Below are 20832 nucleotides of genomic sequence, written 5' to 3' on the forward strand. Positions count from 1 at the left end.
TTTTTTGCTTTAATTTTTACAGAAGAAAAAAAAAAAAAAAAGGCACACATTTATCTGTGTGATACCACTGCTGAAGGAAAGGACTTTTTCTGTGATAAAACAAAGGATTTTCTGAAATACTCCAGTGTTGATCAAGTAGATTTTTCATCACACTGGTTTTAGGTTGCACATTTTAAGCTTTGTTAATGAATAAAGGTACCAGAACCTGAAACTTTCAGTAGTTGTCTGACTTAAAATGTTTGTACGTGACTGTCACTAGCACTAGTAAGATGGCTTTCACTTAAGTTTGCAAGCATGAGTTCATTATGTGTATATAGATTAACACATGTGGTGTCATTTGAACAATTATGTGTAATTCATGCCCACAGTTTAGCAGGGGCCCTCTTCTTCCTCTCAAGGATACTCATAAACATTGCTTATTATTTATGGCAAATATGTATTTAATATTATTTTTAGACTGGCATAAAGAAAACGTAATACTTTATGCATCAAAAAATTGTTGCTGCCATGTGAGCACAAACTCTAATGAAAGCAAATGGCTGACACACAAATAAACCTTGTTACAGAACAGTATAGCTGCCGGTGTACAACTTTGCTTGACCTTACACTTGGTCTACCGGTTGTGTCCCAATTTGCAAGCAGTGTCTTTGTTGGTATTAAGGCATTTTGCTTTATGGAAAAGTAAACATCTGATTCAAAATTGGAGAAAAAATTTTATCTTCTAAATGAATATGGCCTGTATGCCTGCCAATTCTTTATGTAGCCCATTATAGCCTCCTTATTACTTCTGTATTTCAGGTTTTAGTTTTCTTTTGAACAAGGTGTCCTGAATGAAGTTATTAGGTAAATTATTGCATTTTTACATAACCAAATAAAAGGGAAAAAACTTCCACATTTTTTAAGGTGTTTGTGTTAAGGAGCCAAAAGGAAAATTAAAGCCCACTAAGCAACTTAAATAAGCAGTTACTTTAGCATGGCTGTGCATTTTTACTCTGTTGAAACCATATTTATATTTTAAATTTGGCATTTTCTTAATATGTAATACTAATAATTGGACATGCTCTACTTGGCATAAATGCTGCTATATTTTCTGATCCAGTTAGACTTCGTTAGAGAAAAAAACGAAGTCTTCTACTGTGCTAAACTGCTTTGGTGTAGAGTTCCCAAGAAAATGGCCTTTATTTTTAAGGGAATGGATTAGATGCCTGAATGTGAAGTACACTGGGGAAATACTTAATAAAACAATTATTTTCCAAGCCCTTAGGAACTGGCATTTTCTGTTTGCATTTCATCATGCTAATTATTGTTTAAAGAGTTCCTTAGGTGAATATACTCGGCTCATTTTATGAAGTTTCATTCTGTTCATTATACAGGACAGCTAATTAATGCTGGAGTGTTACTATTCTAAGAGAGATTGTGTAACCATTCAACTACAAACATCTTGGTGATGCGCTGTAGGTGTCAATATTTGACACCTTACTCTTAAGGATTCTTAATTCTCATAACAAATTACAGATAATTTATTATTTTTCTCATCAAAACTTAGCCTTAGCTGTCATAGAAGAATAAACACCATTTATTTCCAATATTAAACAAGGAGGATCTTCAAAACAAGTTCTCTGAAAGTAGTTCCTTTGTTATTTTTCAAGCCAACTTGTGATGAGACAGTGTGGAACCTTTTAAAATTATCTTCATTTCTCCCTGTCAGCTGTGCTCACTCTCAGCATCCAGTTGTATTGATTTATATAAATAACCTCAGGTGCATTAGTCATAATGAAATTAATGGCAAGTTACATCACTTTTCTCTGACTGTGTTTTCCAAACCAGAACAATATAACTGCATTGGAACATATTAAATGCTATGTTAACAGTCACAGAATCCTGTGTTAAAGTTAATTCATGTTCAGCTATGGAATGATACATGCTGACAAAAGCAGAAAATGCAGAATTGAGGCTGACAGTCTGTCCTCCCCTTATTGTATAGATTTGGTGTAGTACATGCTATATGTAACTTCATGCTGTGATCTGAGACCTAAGCAACATTTACCACAATCGGAAACAGTCAGAGTGGTCTTTCAGCCACTACATCAAATCTTAGTGTCCTTTTTGGATACCTTTTAGATCTCTAAAGATACTTTCAGTAATACACTCAGCAATTTTAAGAAAAGCATTTTATCAATTCCAGGCTTTGGTGAAATAAAGTAAATACATGGAGATTATTTGTGTTTCAATCTCACTTTATTTTATTTTACTTTTAAAAAAATCACATCGAATTAACATATTGAGAATAGCTTAACTCTACTTTGGCAAATATCTTTGTCATTCTGCTAGGGATAACTGCACATATGGAAGGGTAATGTGGACCTTGCATTAGCTCTCTTCATGCCTTCTTCTGTGGATGCCCAGTCTCCTCTGTGTGTGAAGATTCATTTCTCCTTGACAAAATACAGTGCTTGCACTTATGCTGATCACTGTAAAGTCTTTAACAACAAATGCTATTCCCAGAGCTGCCTTAAATACACTCAGGCATAATTAGATAAGAAGTCTGCACAAGCTTAAGGTTATAAAATAAATACTATCACTGCCTGTGCTCATATCATCCTGGCTGTATCCTAGCTTCATACCCTCTCCTGCTCGACTAGATTTTCTCCTTCGGTGGAAACAGAAATACTGTTACCATTGTACTTGAACTGTATGCATTACTCTTAAACTAGTTACCTTGGCTGATAACTGTCTTCAAAATTGTTCCTGGAAGAACTATGTTGTCCTGTAGCTGTAGCTGTCCATATGCTGCATCTTTTGAATAACTGCCAAGTCCCCCACTAACGCAAGTCCCTGAGTGCCACATCTCTATATCTTTCACGTACCTTCAGGAATGGTGACTCCACCACTGCCCTGTGCAGCCTTTCCTGGTGATTGACAACACTTTTGGTGAAGAAAGTTTTCCTGTGATCAGATCTAAACTTCCGTTGTCTCACCTTGAGGCCATTTTCTCTCATCCTGTTACTTGTCACTTGGGAGAAAAGAATGATCTTCACCTGGCTTCAGCCTCCTCTCAGGGAATTGTCAAGAGCTGAAGAGCATTCCCTGAGCTGCCTTTTCTCCAAGATAAACACCCCCACCTCCTTTAGCTGCTCCTCATCAGGCTTGTGCTCCAGACCCTTCCCCACCTCCAGTGCCCTTCTCTGGAAATTCTCCACCACCTCAATGTCCTTCTTGTAGAGAGGAGCCAAAAACTGAACACAGAATTTGAGGTGATGCTTGACTAGCTCTGTGTCTTCAGTGAAACCTCCTAAATGTAGCAGTCATATTAGATGGTAGTTACATAGGTAACAATTGGTTGTTGATGAAAGAGGACAAAACTAGAGTATGGAGATACTCTAGACAAAGTATCTTAAAAGTAAAAAACACTTGAAAGAGCAGCAATGGTGCACATAGATTATTTTGTCTGTTCTTTTGTAAGATTCCTCTTTTAATGCTATGGAAATGCCATAATAGTACTTTAGTCACATCACTAAGTAAGATCAACTGTTGCTGCTATGTTTCAGATTGCTTTTCTAATACAAGCCTAAGCATTTCTTCAGTATGTTATAGACTAATTTTGACTTTTTTACTGTCATCTGAAGTTGAATAGTTTCTTCCCGCTCTTTATGGAACTCTTGACTCTTCTGTCTTTGAAATAACAGCTTTCAAACTGTGGTCCTCAAGAATGTGGGAAGTAGTTGTTGAACTGGTAGTAAACATACAGGTCTTTTGCAGAGAAATTTGACAATCAGTATGTGTGATGCTTTATCAGATATACTGTGGGTTTGCACTGGTTTGTTGGTTCACATTTCTAGCAGTTCACTGCACAGCCAAAATGTTACAGATGTGCACGTGGAAAGCATTCTACTATGTTCAATGAAAACTTTTTTATTATTATTTAGAAAAAAAAAGAAAATAGTTAAAGGGAAAACATAATGTACCAGAGAATTATATTCCAGGGCTATAAATAATTTTAATAAAGATATTAATATTCTATCTTATAAAATATTCATGTATTTATGTAGACTATACAGATATGTCTATGTGTATATATGCAGGAATCTTCTCTTGTTTCACTTTTTTATTTTTTATTCCTTTGTCTTCTCTTCATTTCTTTCAAAATGTCTTATATTTCATAAGGTCACTCACTTTCTGTTCTGCCTAGCCTTTTCAAATATAGCTACCTTTCAATAACATAATCCATAGTGTCTTAAAGTGCACGGTAATTTTTTTCATTCTGTTCAGCGCTGTTCTGTTGAACAGAATCTAAGTCTTGCTCTGAGTTCCCAGGCACACCACTGTACAAGATTGTACAACAACCCTAATCCTGTTGCATGAACCCGTTTTCTAGTCTTCACTTGCCATGTTGCAACAAGACTGCGTAAGGAGAGTGAGTGTGAACTGACTGGGTTAGAAAAATAAATATGTGATTCTTATTAATAATAACCTCTACTCTTAAAGTAGAGAACAGTAAATACTGTATCATTGTCTTAAAATGGTATCGGGTTTGTTTCTGAGAGTCATTGAAGTACGTGAACAGCCTGTCTGGGGTAACACCTCATGCTCTGTGGTTTATTTGGTTGTATTGCCTGTTACATTTTGTGAGAGTATTGCCTTTTACTTTTTGTGTGTTCTGGTAAACAGTCAAATATCTAACCTCTGTTGTTAGGTACGGAACAGTTATACATCAGAAGTTATGAAATCCTAAACTTTCAATAGCCATTTTCTTCCACTTTTAGATTGTGTACATAAAATTCTGTTTTTGTAAACAGTTTTTATCTCCTAGTAAGTATTTGGCTCTTTTGTCTCAATTTGTTTCAATTTTATGTACTAAAATTGTATTTATTGTACTCTACTTGCTGCTAAGCTTGTCAAACTTAGGAGTTGTTACACTGAATCATGATTTAAGTAGTTATTGTTCTGCCATCAAACAGTGTGAAATTCTTTAGTGCATGACAGAAGTAACATGCTCTAATGCATTTTTTAGATGTTCTTCATCCTTCAGTCTTTTAATCTTTTTGATGTGTACCCTTTCAAATTGATGAGTTTGACTCCTCTTTAAAAGGGCAAAATGTATAATTCTGTTGTTCTTGAGCTTAGGATGTTTGTTTTCAACATTTTCTCTTTTTGGCAGAATGAGTACAGACCTCTGTCACAGATGTCATCCTTTGTCTCAGCAAGTATTTGCAGACCATCAAGCAGGCTTTTCAAAGTCACTATTTATTAATCAGAAGAATACAGTAGCTAGAAAGAGAAAGGCAAAGCTAAATGTACAAAAGGGTGTGTTCCCACATCATTTAGGATTACTTTCATTCATTCTCCAAAGACGTGTGCTGTAATCTTGCCTGATCTCACAACTGTATGGGCTAAACCCTTAAATTCCCTCTCTGGGAAAGCATCTTCAGTTTCTATCCCCCTCTTACAATCTCACTTGACTAAGACCTAAAGTAAAATTCTTCTTTTTTGACAACCAGCATCTCTATATCCTGATCTTTTATTTCTTCTGTGAACTTTGGACTTGACAAATTTAACTCATTCACCAGAATAGACTGTTAATAAGTGATTGTAATATTTTGAATTATATATGTGTACGTGTTACATTTGTACAATTATATACCTATTATTATCTAATAGCCTAAAACTCTACATAACATCTTTCAGCATAAATTATGTCCTGTGGTGGTTCTTTAGAGAGACCCAGACGACTGTTGATGGCAAAAGCCACAGAGCCTGCTCTTTGTTGGGGAAGGGGGTCCCAATAACAATGGACAAAACCCCCCCTTTTTGACTGTTGATATATGACAGGGATGGCAGAAAAGCCGGGATCGGTTCCAGCTTCTGGGTTCTTGGCTCCCCCCACTCCCCTCTGGGGTGTGGAAACTGAGACTGTGGGCAGGGGAACCGTGGGAACCAGGGGCAGGGAGGGGCTGGAGGCTTGAGTCACACGGGGCAGAGTTGGAGGGTGGAGGTTTGAGGGTAGGGATGGAGTCAGAGGAGAGGGCAGTGCCAGGGGCAGCACCGAAGGGAAGGAGGGGTCTGGGGTGAGGAAGGGATTGCAAAAGGGATTGTGGGAAGGAGGGACAAAGAAAGAGGCTCCTCGAGGCTCGAGAGCACATGGCTTTGGCCATTTTGAACAAAAGAGTCCCCTCCATCTTGTGATCCCCCCCCAGAACTGAGACCAGCTTGGGGATCACTAAGATGGGGGGTTTGAGCACTCAAACTGTCTGCAAAAGTACAAGCTGGGGAAAATCTACAAAGAACTGGTGTTTTTCCCTTTTCATTTCACTTTTGCAATGCAAAATTAATTTTTAAGCTATAAAAAGCAAAATTTGCTTTTTCTTTATTATTAGAGGAGCCAGATTCAGCTATTTTATTTGCAACAGCCTCCCAAAATTCTGGGAAGCTTATTTGCTCTAATGATAGATATGGAAACTGAGAAAACAACCACCAAATTAATTTTTTAACTGTTTCTTTGAACAATGGGTCCCCCCATCATCCAAGGCCCCTAAAATTTGGTAATAGACTCTTTTTTTTGAGACACAGACAGCCTAGCAACCATTTTTGGCTCTGATTTTAAGTTTCTGTGTCCCCTTTAACTGTGACTGAGAAACCGAAAGTTTAAAAAAACCTCACTGGAGAGGGAAAAAAAAAAGCCAAAGGGGAAACAGTTTCCTTTTCCACCCCCTCCGCAGAGCCGAAACAAAATGTGCTATTAAAGCACCCTGAAGGTTTACTCTGAAAGCAAAAAACTTCCCCGAAAGGAAAAAACACTTTTCCCTGACGAGCACGGCCTCTGAATAAGATTTTTCCTTAGGTATCCCAAAGTGGTACTCAACAAAAATCTAGCATTCAGACGAATCTTTCCTTTCTTTCCCAATCATTCCTTTTGCCTGAGACTGACCCTTTTGGCGCAAAAATAGCTTCCAGTCTCAGTTCCCAGGGTCGGCTTTCCACAAACATGTGGTCACCTCTGGGAGCAGCCTGCCGGTCATGGGACTTCTTCACAGCACTCCGATGGGATTTTTAAGTCCAAAGGAAAAAAACTACAGCCCTGGCCTATGGAATCCTGTGTTTTGGAGACTCCACAGCCAACGCCAAGCCTGATGGGTCTGTGTCTCTGCGTGGCTGGGCTCTGTTTTTGAACTCACGTGCCTGCATGAGGTTTCTCGGTGTCGCAGTGTCCTATGTGCGCTGACCAGCGCAGCCGCAGGCTAGCTCAGCGGGTTTCCCACTGCGGCAATGTGGAATGGTCGGGGTGGCAGGCTGGGCAAGCCACCTCCTCCCAGTGGGGACTTGGGTCCCCCACACCAGCGACAGGCGCGATGATGGGAAGGCAACCACGGCAACCGAATAAAAGGCTGACTCCTCTGAGCAGGGTACAACGAGGTTTTATTGGGGGAGAGGGAGCACGGAGCTCTGCACTCTCTGTCCTGCTGCCCAGAAGAGCCCCGAGAGCAGGCGTGCAGCAACTTTTAAAGGGGGGTGGAAACAGGGGTGGCGACAACCGGTCAGCCAATTACAGAACTTGGGGGTGTAACTGGGAGTGTAAACCATATAACAAGGGACCAACCACAAAACTCTGGGAGGGGATTTCCAGGGCCCCAGCCTATCACTCAACGCCCTCCCTGGAGCTTTCCGGAAGCCAGGGAAGGGTCCTGGAGTGATAGACAGGGCGCCCAAGGGGAGAGAGAGGGGATTGACAACCTGGGTATAGGGGGAAGGGATGATTGACATAAAACAAACTGGGAGCACTTTCTGGTAAACAAGTCTAAACCAATACAGAAATAGGGGGGTACATGGAACGAACCAATATAGAAATCCGTATAAATTTTACATAAAACCAATAAAACAAACCGCACACCACCACACCTTGGCCACATGCTACACCCATGGTTCTTCCAGCTTCCAGGGAGCCCCTTGTGGCTTCAAACCACACGCTTAGGCGCCAGATGTGGTGGTTCTTTAGAGAGACCCAGACGACCGTCGATGGCAAAAGGCACAGAGCCTGCTCTTTGTCCGGGTTGATATCATGGCTTTATTCTGGGGTCCTGCCCCTGCCAGCTGGAGCTCTTACTCAGCTCCTTTCCCATCCCTGCCGGTCCCAGAGAGACCGAGCCCCCCGCGGTCCCAGGGGGGAAGGGCCTAGAGGCAGGGACAAGCCACTGCCCAATCAGGGATAAGGTGGGAGTGGAACAGAGTTGGGTTACATTCCAGTGTGGGAGGATGGGCGGGGCAGAGCAGGGACAAACCACGTGATACAGTTAAAGGGGAACAGGGGAAACATTATGAATCCAATATAAAATGAAACACAATATAAACCAAATTAACACACTGTAACAATGTCCTCTGTTTATGTTTTCACTTAAATTGCGAGGGAACTGCAATGAAAACCAGGAATGTACTGAAGTGGATGACTAAATGGAATTGGCTGAGTTTCCTGGTAGAAGGCCAGATTTTGTACAGAGTCTGTCCCTCTTGCTTTGCTATTTCCAGGTGGCACTGAAGTGTAGCTGATATGAGAGGTCTTGATTGTAAAGGAATTAAAAACCATGTCATACTACCTGTCAGCTGGACGTGCAAAAGCCTGAGCAGAATTAGAGTTTTTACTAGGAAAGAAGCACAAACTGGAGTTTGGAATGACACATCCATGGTCATCCTGTACTTCTGCAAGATAAACTACAGTGCTTGATACATGATTTGTATCAGGATATGATGAACAAATATTCATTTAAGTAATCCAAATACCCTTACAGTTTCAAAACAAAAATAAATGAATTGCATAAGAAGTTGTATCACACAGTGAGTCTTTCATTTGAGGCATAAACAATATGAACTGTGAGCTGTGATTCCTTTGCAGGGTGAGCAAGGTAGTGGAGAATTGAAGCAGTGATTTCTTCAACTGCTGTGCATGATTGCCTTTTGACACATGAAAATGGAATTAGGCATGTGCTGCCTCTCTGCACATAACAGATTAGCTAAACATATTAGCTAATATGCTAAACAGATTAGCTGAACATACACCGTTAGTATCATGGACAGAGTTACCGTTTGTGCTTTTTTCTTTTGATATCAAGATTTGCTCTGGAGAATAAAATTCCGTTGCCCTAATTTAAGTTTTTATGGGCATGCATGTAAAAAAAAACTTTTCTATGTATAAGCAGTCTTTAATCTATACTGTAAGGAGTGTTATTATAAGTTAAGATTTGCATTTGTAGATATAATAATATATTAAAATCAGTTGGCAGTATATTGTTTATATTCAACAGTATTTTACAATTGTCAAATGTTTGTGTCCAATTGCATGCTAATTTTTAAGTTCTTTTCCACAAATCACTGGAAATTAAATATCAAACTAATTTTGGTGGCTGTTAAAACATCTGTGCACTCAGGTGTTTATAATTTACCTGCATGATTTTCATCTTTCTCGTTTGATTCTAATTCAATGGAACAATGTAAATAACAGATAGAAAAGACTTTTTAGGTTGTCTATTTTTGGTCTGTCTTGTAGAACATTCTCTTTTCTCTCCAGAGCTTTGTCCACTCATACTTTAAATAACTCAAGCAAATGAGAGTAACTCCATAACACCAACAACAGCAGATTACTTCAAAGTCCACTAAGCTCAACTGTTACAGCATTTTTTTTTTTAACACCTGAATGTATTGGTTTCTTTGCTTTTTTGCCTTTTTTTTTTTTTTTTTTTTTTTTATTACCTCTGCTTATTGCAGTTTTAACTCTCATAAACTTCTAAAGGTTTTTTATAAATTAGGGTCCATAGGAGCTAGTAGATAACTGTCAAAGCCACCTTATTAGCTTTTGGCTATATAATAAATTAAAAGATAATACAATATGTTCTTTTGTATAATTTATGTTTTATATAGATCTTAATAGGTAAATATTAATTATATGTATCTATTACATAATGTATACATTTAAAAATAAAAATATAATGGAATGTTCTATGAGAAGATTATTGCTTGGTAATCCTTGGTTGACTGATTGATTTGTCCTCTCTGTAAAACCCTTAGAGAGACTGGAAATTTTAAATTGTAATTCTTGCGCATTTAAGTGCTTTTGACATTAATGAAAAAATAAGTAAATTAATGCAAAAATTATTTTTTGCATAAATACATATATGTCTATAATGCCTTGGTGTAAGTATGGTATCAATTATAATGAATTTTTAAAAGCATTTTTGTCCAGGCCTCACTGAAGGTTGACCAAATGCAGTGTCTTGTACGTTTTCATTTTAGGTAATAACAGGAAGAAAACAGCAATTCCGTTAAGCCTTACAGATATTTATTTTCAGTTAAATTGAAATAGGATTTATTGATTAAGGAAGCATTCTCTGATGTAGTAGGTGCATGTCATTAAAAAATATCTTTAATTAGACAAAATTGGTTTTGATACACCAGGTTTCCAAACACTTGTTTATATTATGCAATAACTTGGTAATATTATGCAAAACCTGGGGTATTTGTTTCCAGACGTAAAAATAACTTCAATTTAAATTAAGAGTAGGCCAGATTTCAGGTGCTTATATCAAAGATATGTATGTTATTTTTTCTGTTGTAGCAACCTTGGACTTGATGAGAACATCCACATAAAAGCCACTGGTTTCACAGGTTATGCACAGCTGAACAGAGGCCTTTCCTCTGACAGACATTTCTGTCTGTAGTAGCAGATGTATTTACATGTGTCAGTTTCACTTAGTCAGTTTAAAATAAAGTGAGGTTAAATTACAATTTGCTCCTAGTGGTAGTGCACTAAGGATGGAATTTGTCTCGTTTTCTCAACTATTCCAGATGATCATCTAAAAGATGTTTCCATTTGCTACAAACCTGAGCCTTTCAACTTCCCAGCTACAACCAGAAAACAATTTTGCTTGATACAGCTCAAGGCTGTAAGGGGTGATTTTCTAGTTCCAGTTGGAGACATGTCTTGGTTTGAAAGACAGGTATCTGCTAGGGAGGGGCAGGGCCTCTCTAGGAATAGGGAATTCCAATCCCCTCTCTCTAAGTTATTATAATTTAGAAAATTAAAGTTTTTTTTTTTAAGGCGGAGGTGTGGGGAAAGGAATAACAGTTCTTTACTATTAAATATATTAAGGCAAACAACAACTACAGTATTAACAATAAACAGAACCAGGAACTTTGAGGGGCTTTGTTTCACAAAGCCTGGGGCAGGCTGATCTCTTGATCCAAGAGCACCAAGCTGGAACGGTGGAAAGCTCCCGGGCTGGTTGCTGGGATGGCAGGATGTCCCCGGTGGGGGCGGGGGGGGGTGGGGCTGGGCTCTAGCGTAGCATAAAATAAAATAAAATAAAAGCAGTGCTAAAGAATTCGCGACTCCCGGGCAGACCTGGCCCAGCTCCAGCAGGGCAGGCGAAGGAGCTCAGAATTCCTGGGCACACAAGCAGATAGATGACTGTAGATCTCCCAGGACCAGACTTTCTGTTGACGGTGGACTCCTCCGCAGCACAGAGCAGTCTGGCTTCCTCTCTGATGTCCAGAGTAAACAGGACCCCCAGCTCCCCCAGCCCTGTCCTTTTCCTGCCCAAAAACTCTTGTGATTTTCCCCCTCACGACTTTGCCCCATCTTTTGTGTTGGTCAAGCACTCACTAAGCACCATACTCAGTCTCTTAGCAACTTATGGGGAAAAATTCTTTAAGACAAAAGGAACAAACCTAACCCCCAACAAGATAATACACTTTATCTTCTGCAGAGTAGGAACTGTATATCAGTTGATTTCCATTCCAAAAGCCTAGCACTGGAAAAAGAAATATATCTTGCTTTTGCCAAAATAAATGGGCGTATAAAAAGGAGAAAAAAAATAATTGGATACCTTGTTAAATATATTTAAAAAAAAAAAAAAAAAAAAAAAAAAGGTGCTTCATATGTCAAAGCCAATATCTTCAAACTACATGGAGGACTTTTGTGTACTCTACTTTTTTTCTCTACTGAATTTCAGTGTCAGGCTCTTCCCTTTGATCACTGACTATGTTTTTAAGCCTGGCTGTCATTAGTATTGAAACACAATTTTGACTATTTGCTGCTGATTGTGCTACAAGTTCTCAAATCACAATTCAAACTTAGTTTTGAAAGTTTGAATTTGTTTCCTTGTTAAAATTACTGCCAGGCTTTTGAAGGATAGCAGCATATTCTGATTATTGTGGGCATTCAGAGAGGAAGAAAAACTGTTTAGTAATGCAACCATTTTCTTGGCTGAAACTTGTGGCTTAAAGTATTTTGCTCATACAAGCAGGAGAAGTGCGTGTACTCAGTAAAAGAACTTGAGTATGAAATAGCCAAGCTCCTAGCTGCACTGTGTAATCCTTCACTTAAACCTGCCTGACAGGATTGCCTTGCAGAAGTATTCCAAAAAGGTGTTTCAAGGAGTATCAAAAAAATATTAGCTGATAAATCTGGCATCGGTATAAGGTGAGTTAGTTATTATATGGAATATAAAAAGGTGGTGAAGATGTGAATAAATGCACTGTATCAAGAAAGTGTTGACACAGCTTTTGTTAAGAGAGGTTGTGCTTCAGTGCTTTGAAGAAGTCAGGAAACAATAAGGAAGGCCTGGTCAATATAGCCTGTTGGGACATCCAGGAAGCATTTCCCACAAGAGAAGGTAGTTTTTGAAATAGGAGAGAATCCTGAACTGCAGGATTCCTTGCCACAGGATGTTATGGATGTTTTGTGGGCAACAAGACTGATCAAGGCTGAACTTATGAGAGTACAGAGGCATAAACCCCAGTTTGGAAAATCCCTGGCCACATTTTTCATGAGAGGAAAGTGTTCTGGAAAAGTATTGTCACATTTTCACCAGTTCTCATGGCCTTTCTTTATCTCTCACTGCTGAATGCTGATAGAAACTGAGTAATGTGTCTTTTCTCTAACCCACAGTGTTCTTGTAAGGATGCAGTTGCACACATGGAAATTTCCAGAAACTATGGTCCACCGGAGTTTTCAAATTGCATGCCTTCTCTGTTTAATAGATGAGCTGTAGTAGTATATGACTTCAGTGTGACATTGTACACTCTTGTCAAAATATTTGGTTTTCCAGAGAGATGTCTGCTAATCTGGGGGCAGATTGTGTCAGTGTGCTCTAATGGTTTTTAATGGCACTTACATGAAAGTATTCTCTGTTGATTTTCTTCTCTTTGTCAGTTTTATATGAAACACTGAAAATAGCAAAATATGGTTGTGACTTTACAAACAGTGGCAAAATATCAAATAACTTTACATTATTCTAATGTAGTGGAAGGCTTTCAGTATTTTTGTACTACTTCAAGTCTATAACATTTTGTGTGGAGGTACAATAATCTATAATAACTATAGTTTTCCTATTGAAAAATGTATGCAGAAAGTTTCTGACTATCCATACTTCTTATTATAGTGATATTTTAAAACGCGTCTAAACAAAAATACGAAGGTGTTTTTAATATATATATGTATGTGTGTGTGTGTGTGTGTGTATATATGTGTGTGTGTGTGTGTGTGTGTGTGTGTGTGTGTGTGTGTATATATATATATATATATATATAAATATATATATATATATTTTTTTTTTTTTTTGTGCAAGATTAAGATCTCTTGTTTTCAAGAGATGTGCTGGAAAGAGACCAGAAAGTTGGTAATGTCCTACAAATATCAGTGAAACTGCAATGAAAGTATATAGGAGATTTCATCATACATTCAATATTTCATTAACAAAATTCAGTTAATATTGTCATTGGAAAACTGCTGCAAGAAAAAGATGATGTACTTCTTCCCCTTCCACAGCTTCAAATAATGCTTCTGGCCTCTTTTGGCTTATTTTGTTTGCTAATCAAGTCCACCTAGATATTTAGAAATAATACAAATATCTTCACTGCTGTACACCATCAATACAGTTCTTTGTAGAACCACTGGAAGGTGAGGTGGGTCCTTTTTGTCTTCTTCTAGATGTCAGTTACAGGCTGATTAGCTAAGATTGCTGTCTTGTATATCAAGAGCTACCAGCTCTTTGTAATTCCTCCTTTTCTTTTTTTTTTTTTTTCCCTGCCATTTGGGAATGTAGCATGAACAGAACAGCCCCATAGCTGCTGAAAGATCAACTTTTTAAAGATACATGCATTACTTGGAATAAGTCACACCTTCATCTTCCTTTTCAACAGCTGCCTTATAACCTGAGTTAAAAACTGAAGATCCTATCCCTTGATTATATGTAGGTGGCTGGCTTCTACACCAGAACCTTTGGCCTTTTTTCTTAAACTGAGATTTTTATCTGCTAAAATGTTTGTTAGTAAATCCTAGCTTGACTTCCTGAGTCCATATTTCTGAAAAGTGTTATAGTCCATGGTGACCATCGTGCCAGTGATTTGTACCTTTTGTGTCATTGTTATGTCATGACAAAACCTTCCCAGCCAGTTCAGACCCCTTGTGGTTTCTCTCAGCCCATTCAGAACTTCCAAGATCCTCTTTCTTTTCCTTTAATAAAGGTTCACATTTTTCCTTTAATTCCTTATGACCTTTTTAACTCTTTCTTTACTTTTACTGGAAAAGTGTGAAGAAAACTTGAAAGTGAGACACACCATTGTTCTTACATCACCAATATGAAAAATGAGAAAAAATGCAATTTTAGAATATAATTGTAGAATGTATGACATGAGATTTCCTGCAGGGTTTTCTAAAACCCTATTTTATTGACATTTATTTATGTCCTGTTAATCTCAGTGCTGTCTTGGTAGTATTATTTGCCTGAACAAAAAAGTGTTAGCAGTATAAAGGTGGTTATTTTCTCTGAAAAGTGAGATAGAATTGGTTTTGTTCTGTATTTATTTTAGTTTCACTAATTGATTCTTGAGTCTTCTGAAAAAACTTAATTAAAAGAATTTGTATGGAACATATCTGCTAATTGGTCTATTTATCCTGATTGATAGAAAAAATATATAGGAAAATATTTTTATCTGTGTGTTTGAAGTTCAGAATTATGAAGTATAATGTCATTTACAAAATGCATGACAGCTGCTTCTCAAACCTCAATTTCAGCATTATTCAGTGTATGCATGGAGCTGAGGTTGCCACCTACAGAGCTGCATATTTCATGCCTTTAATGTCTTTCCAGCTCTGATAGCCATTGGGAGGTACAGCATGACAATAGAGACGGTGGATGTTGGATGGTGCAAGGAGATCACAGACCGTGGAGCCACCCAGATTGCTCAGCGCAGCAAATCCCTCAGATACTTGGGACTGATGAGATGTGATCAGGTAAGGAGCCTTTGCCTGAGCTCATGCCTGATTCTGAATGTGAGTGTTCCTCTGTTTGTGTGAGGGAGGCAGCAGTTCTGAAAAAAAATGCTCATTATTCACTACTGTGGCAAATGTTCTGGTGTGCTGTGTTCACATATGCAGCTCGAGGACTAGAAGGAGCATTATAAATATTTGCTGACGTAGATTTGCAAAATACACCCATAGGTTACTCTTGCAGCCTGAGCTGCTCACAAAAGTTTTTGTAAAATCTGCCCTCTGACAGTTTTGAATATTTTTATCTGAAAGCTCGTATGTCATGTTGTAACTGTGACAGACTACTTTGTAAAAAGAAAGGAAAAAGAAAATCTTCAGTGTTATTTCAAGAGTGATTTAGGAATTTTCTAGATATATCTATGTTCTTGATTATGTATCATGGTTTTAAACAAAGATTTGAATGAAACCATAATGCTAAAAAGAGAAAAAAATACTTAGTTTCTTACTATGTAGATTTATACTTGGAGTATTGTAAGAATGTCTATAAGTTTTAGCACTTTATCATTTTAAGAAAAGAGGAGAAGGCTGTCCATCTCCACTTCACCCTGTATATAGCCTTTAGGAATCATGTTCCTGTTTAGAAGTGAGATCAAGAGGTCTGGGAACACAGCAGAAATAGCTAAAAGAAAAGTCACTGAAGGTCTAGAGTCTCTGACCTCAAGTCTTCACATAATCTTCAGGGATTGTTTCCTTTCCAGCCATCATCAACAAAATGTCTGGCTTATGATGCCCATCATTAGCATCTCTCAGGCTGGTGGATTTCTGATTGGATTTTCTATGGAAAAACAGATTTTAGTCTACGAAACTTCATGCTCCAAACCATTATCTTGCATCCTTAGTGCACTATAGAAGACAGTGACAAAACCCAGTATTTCAGGTGGCAAGGAATAATAATGGTCAGTGGTAATGTTAGAAATAGCATTTTGCAAAGCCAGCCTTAGGCAGTTTCCAATTAGGGAGGAGGTTGAGCATTCTGGAAGAATTGCTCTATCAAAGTTGAGTCCACTTAATCTCCTAAACATTAGTGTTTTATAAGAACCAACAGACAAAAGGAGTTTGTGAATCTCTGATGGATTGCGCTAAGATTATGTACTTAGAGAATGTTAAATGAGTAACTTGACCTTGGGAATTAGACTTGACCCAGAATCATCTAATTACTTCTGCACATATATTTATTTTGTGAATTTAGCTAATGTTGAACAATCAATAACAATCTAATAAGTGCGATAATTTTATCCTGTCTTCAACTGCTGTAGAAAATCAATGATCTTGATATTGAAAACAAGCTTTACTGCCTCATAAGTTAAACTCTATGTAGTTTTTGCAGACATGTACTACAGTCTGTATTCCTCTAATTGCTGGTAGATGCTTTTCTAGTTCTTTAGAGGAATATATAACATCTTCTTTGCTATGAAAGTCAACTGCTAAAACTAAAAAAAAAAAAAAAAAAAAGACCCAAAACCTTAAGACCTTCAGGGAAGAAGAAAAGCACTGTTGACTGTGTGCCTGCAAGTGTGTGTGTGCATCTGCAAGTATTCAAAGTATGGTAGCTAAAAGATATTAAGAAATTCATAAACGCTGTTACAGCAAACAGTGTAGTAGCGGAACTACCACTGGGAATTATTTCCTTGTTTGCAAAGCCTTGATGGTAAGAATAGCTCCAACAGACAGAATGAAGTAAGTATTCTTGACTTAAGGGATTTTTGGCAGCTAGAAGATGCCAGCTCCCTTTTTCCACTGCAAATGAACAGAGAAATTACTGAACAAAACTGTGTTCTCAACTGTCTCTCCCCAGTTTCGTGCAGAACTGATTTTTTCCAGTGGCTGCTCTATTAAATTAAAAATGTCAGTGTCCAGCATATCATTCAAGAGAATTCTTGGATGGAGCAGAAGGGTTAATTTGCACTCCCCGTTGCTCAAAATTCTTGTCTTTGTACTTGTCTTGGTTTGAAAAGACAGGTATCTTCTAGGGAGAGGCAGAGCCTCTCTAGGAATAAGGAATTCCAGTCCCTTCCCTCCAAGTTATTATAATTTGGAAGATTAAAAAGGCTTTTCAGTCAGAGTTATGGGGAAAGGAATAACAGTCCTTTACTAGTAAATATAACAGGACAAACAAACAACAACAGCAATAATAATAATTAGAACCAAGAACCTCGAGGGGCTTTGTCTCACAAGTCCTGGGCAGTCTGATCTCTTGGGACCCTGAGGGCACCAAGCCGAAATGGTGGAAAAACTCTGAGGCTGATGGCTGGAAACGGTGGGTTGTCCCTGGCAGGCAGAGGGGTGTCCTGGCAGGCAAAGTGAGCAGTGCTGAAGAAGCCGCGGTGGCTGGACCCGGGCTGACCCAGCTCCAGCAGAGCAGACGAAGGGCTTCGAATGCCTGGGTGCTCCAGGAGATGATAGAATTCCCAGGACCGGACCCTCCATTAAAGTGGACTCCTCACACAGCCAGCAGTCGCCTGACGGTCCTCTCCAAAAACCGAGAGCAGAAGAGACCCACCTCAGCTCCCAGAGCCCGGAGCCCCGAGCCTTTCCCTCCTCCCTAAACTAAGTGATCTACTTCTTTTGTGCGGGTCAAGCACCCTTTAAGCATCAGTATTTAGTCTCCTAGCAACTTATGGGGGGGAAAAAATCCACAGGAAAACTTAACCCCTAACAGTACTGTTGTCAGCTTGCAGTGAACAGAAGGTTAGAAGATTTATTTGTCCCTTCTAACCAGACTTCCTTTCGTGAGGTACTGACTGTTATGCTAGTACCAGGTAGCTTTTATGCCTTTCTAAGAATTCCCTGACATTTGGAAGGGACGTATTTAAACACAGTTACATAAGGAACATATGTAAGTAGAGTTCAAATGGGTACCACTAAAACACTCTTTATGAGCCAGGCTCTTTGGAATTTCTTTGATATGCACTAGACATAAATTAAAGGCATCAAGGGTCCTCCCTAGAAAGATCAAGAGAGGCTGCAAGCCTGGGTAAAAGCAGCCTCTGTTTTATGCCATTGATTATCCAAGTGCCTCCAGGCAGTGTGTTTCAGTAGATTTCAGTAGATGCAGAGCATTATTGATCCACACCATGACAATAATAAAATTATTCATTTTTCATCAAACTACTATTGCCGTGACCTTTCTTTTTATCATTTTTCCTAGCATATAACATGCACACCACAGGAGCCTTATAATAGATGACATTGTATTGAGAAATGTCATTAAAAATTAATGACTTCATCATGAGGGCATGTATTTCAGTTGGAACTTTTCTATATCAGATGGGATACATCTGAGAGACTATCATCCAGACATCCTGAAATGTGAAAGTGATCTAGAGGAGACTCTAAATGTTTTTAAATACCTATGGTCTGGACAACAGAATTCCCCACTTGTTTACATACCAACATGAACAGGTAGATGAAGCAGCTAGGTCCCTTCTCCCTTCTGATCTCTTTCACAGGATAGGGTATTTATTGACTGTGCAAATAAATGTTTGTGTACATGGGTTTCTGCACACCTGTGCAGGCACCAGGCAGTACTAAGAACTCCACAAGTCAAGTGTTCCATAGAAAGAAAACGTTGCTATTTTGAGTCTCCATTTCTTTTGAAAGCAGTAACACATAAAACCAGTAATTATTTAAGGCCCAAGCAGGACATTTTAGAGGTTTGTAATTGGAAAAGGCATGAAAGAAAGCACATTTCTGTTTTGCATTCCAGTGTCGTTGCCTTTGTTTGCACCATGCCACACTCCCAGGGACAGCAAGCCAGGCTTCATTTCTTCACATCACCTCCAGTGCTCTAGGAACGGGGTGGAACAATAAACTCCCTGTTCCTCTGCCCAGAGGAGTGTTCTGCTGATGTGGGCTGCAGCCCAAGGTTGTGTTTTAGGATTTGATGTGGCTGTATGGGAACACATGGCAGGTTGGTGCTGCTTGGGGGCACGGCAGCTCTTGATTTGTCACCTTGGTAAACACCAAGGAAACCATAAGAAGCAGCTTGTATTACATTCACTTAAGGTTAGTTCCCCACAGCAGAGAGAACATGACTCTCTGTTCTTCCAATCAAATTTTAATTGTAGGTCTGTATTTTTTATCACAGCTTAGGAAAAAGGATATTTTAAAGCTGATTGAAGCTTTTCTTTAATTACTTCAAGTACCTTGAGATAGGTATGGGCAGTTACAGGATGCTCTCTTTCCTCTCACAAGCACTAACATCAGAATTTCTAAGAGCTTTACTTGCATCCTGTGGACATAAAATGATGCCTACATCAAAATAACAGATTTAAATGCACATTTCAAGCTTTTCTTTCAGAACAGTGTACTGTACATTCCTACCTTTAGACTGGTCTAGATCCTATTTACTTCTAGTTAATTAATTAATTAATTAATTTGGTATATTTTGTATTTCATATTTTTTTAAAAATGGAGGGAAAGGGTGACATTGTCTATCATATTTATTGATAGAATTAATTTGAAAGATGTCTTTATAGCACTTCTTTCTTATGCTCTCACAAGAAGTGAAATAGTTTTAAAGAGTGGCAGCTTAAAATCTTCCCCCTTGGGGAAAATGGCTGGTTATCAACTAGGAAATAGAGACTAAAATAATATGTTGGATTTTTTTGTTGTTTGTTTTGGTTTGTTTTTTTTTTTCCTGGGTGATAGCTTGATTGGTTGAACAGTGTGTCATAATAACCTTCCTGCAGCTTTTCTCACACAGTTTTCATATTTCAAGATCCTTTTCCTATAACTGTGGTGCAATTTGTAGTGGTTATCCGCAGTGCTCCTATGTAAATGCAGGAGACATATCTTGGGAAAATATGGCAGAAAAATGACACTGAAAAACAGAGGCCTCAAAATTCAATATTCACCACTATATGTGAATGAAGTGAAGAAAATCTAACAAAGTTTGCTGTGAAAGGATACATAACTTAGTTAATAAATCATGTTGGCCCTGATTCCTTGCTTCTTTTGGTTTTTTGTTTATTTTGAGTTATTTTGCCTTGCTTTTCTCTTTCTATTTTTGAGATTAATTTCTCAAAAAAGACGTGGTTGCTTTTCATTAGAATACTTCTGAAAGCCTGTAGCTTATTCCAGATGACTTTCTCAGATAAATTATAGCATATATTTCCTATTCTAGTTTTGATGAAATATTAGAGCACAGACGTTGGTCACTACAACTGACAAAATGACAAATTATTTTATGTTTCCAGAGAGAGGAAGAAAGAAAGATGATCCCTAAAAATAAAAATGGTCAGTTAAGAAATCATTTGCATCTTAAGTAAGAATAAGATTTTTAGACAGTATGTGGGGTTTTAATATAATTTATCATTTTTTCCTTCTACAAAACCTGTTTTACAAATATTTATAATTATATATTCATTGAAGATCGCAAATCATTAGCCTAACAAGAATGCAGCTTCTGTTTTTTAAGAGAAACATTTTTACCCATCATTCACGAGCTTTTAATTTACATAGCTAGTCTGCAACTGAAGGTAAATGAAAAGGAGAATTGGCTCTTTTATATATCCTAG

At 38.2% G+C, this 20832-nt stretch overlaps 1 protein-coding gene across 1 annotated transcript in view; it reads left to right on the plus strand.

The window, feature by feature from the left end:
* Positions 1-20832, plus strand: part of FBXL17 (F-box and leucine rich repeat protein 17) — a 301707-nt gene that overhangs the window by 262157 nt on the left and 18718 nt on the right. The window contains exon 8 of the mRNA XM_040090897.2: positions 15135-15277. Within this exon, the coding sequence (XP_039946831.1) occupies positions 15135-15277 (143 nt within the window). The remainder of the gene's footprint in view (positions 1-15134; positions 15278-20832) is intronic.

The sequence above is a fragment of the Hirundo rustica genome, chromosome Z, assembly GCF_015227805.2.
Source record: "Hirundo rustica isolate bHirRus1 chromosome Z, bHirRus1.pri.v3, whole genome shotgun sequence".
NCBI classification, from domain to species: Eukaryota; Metazoa; Chordata; class Aves; order Passeriformes; family Hirundinidae; genus Hirundo; species Hirundo rustica.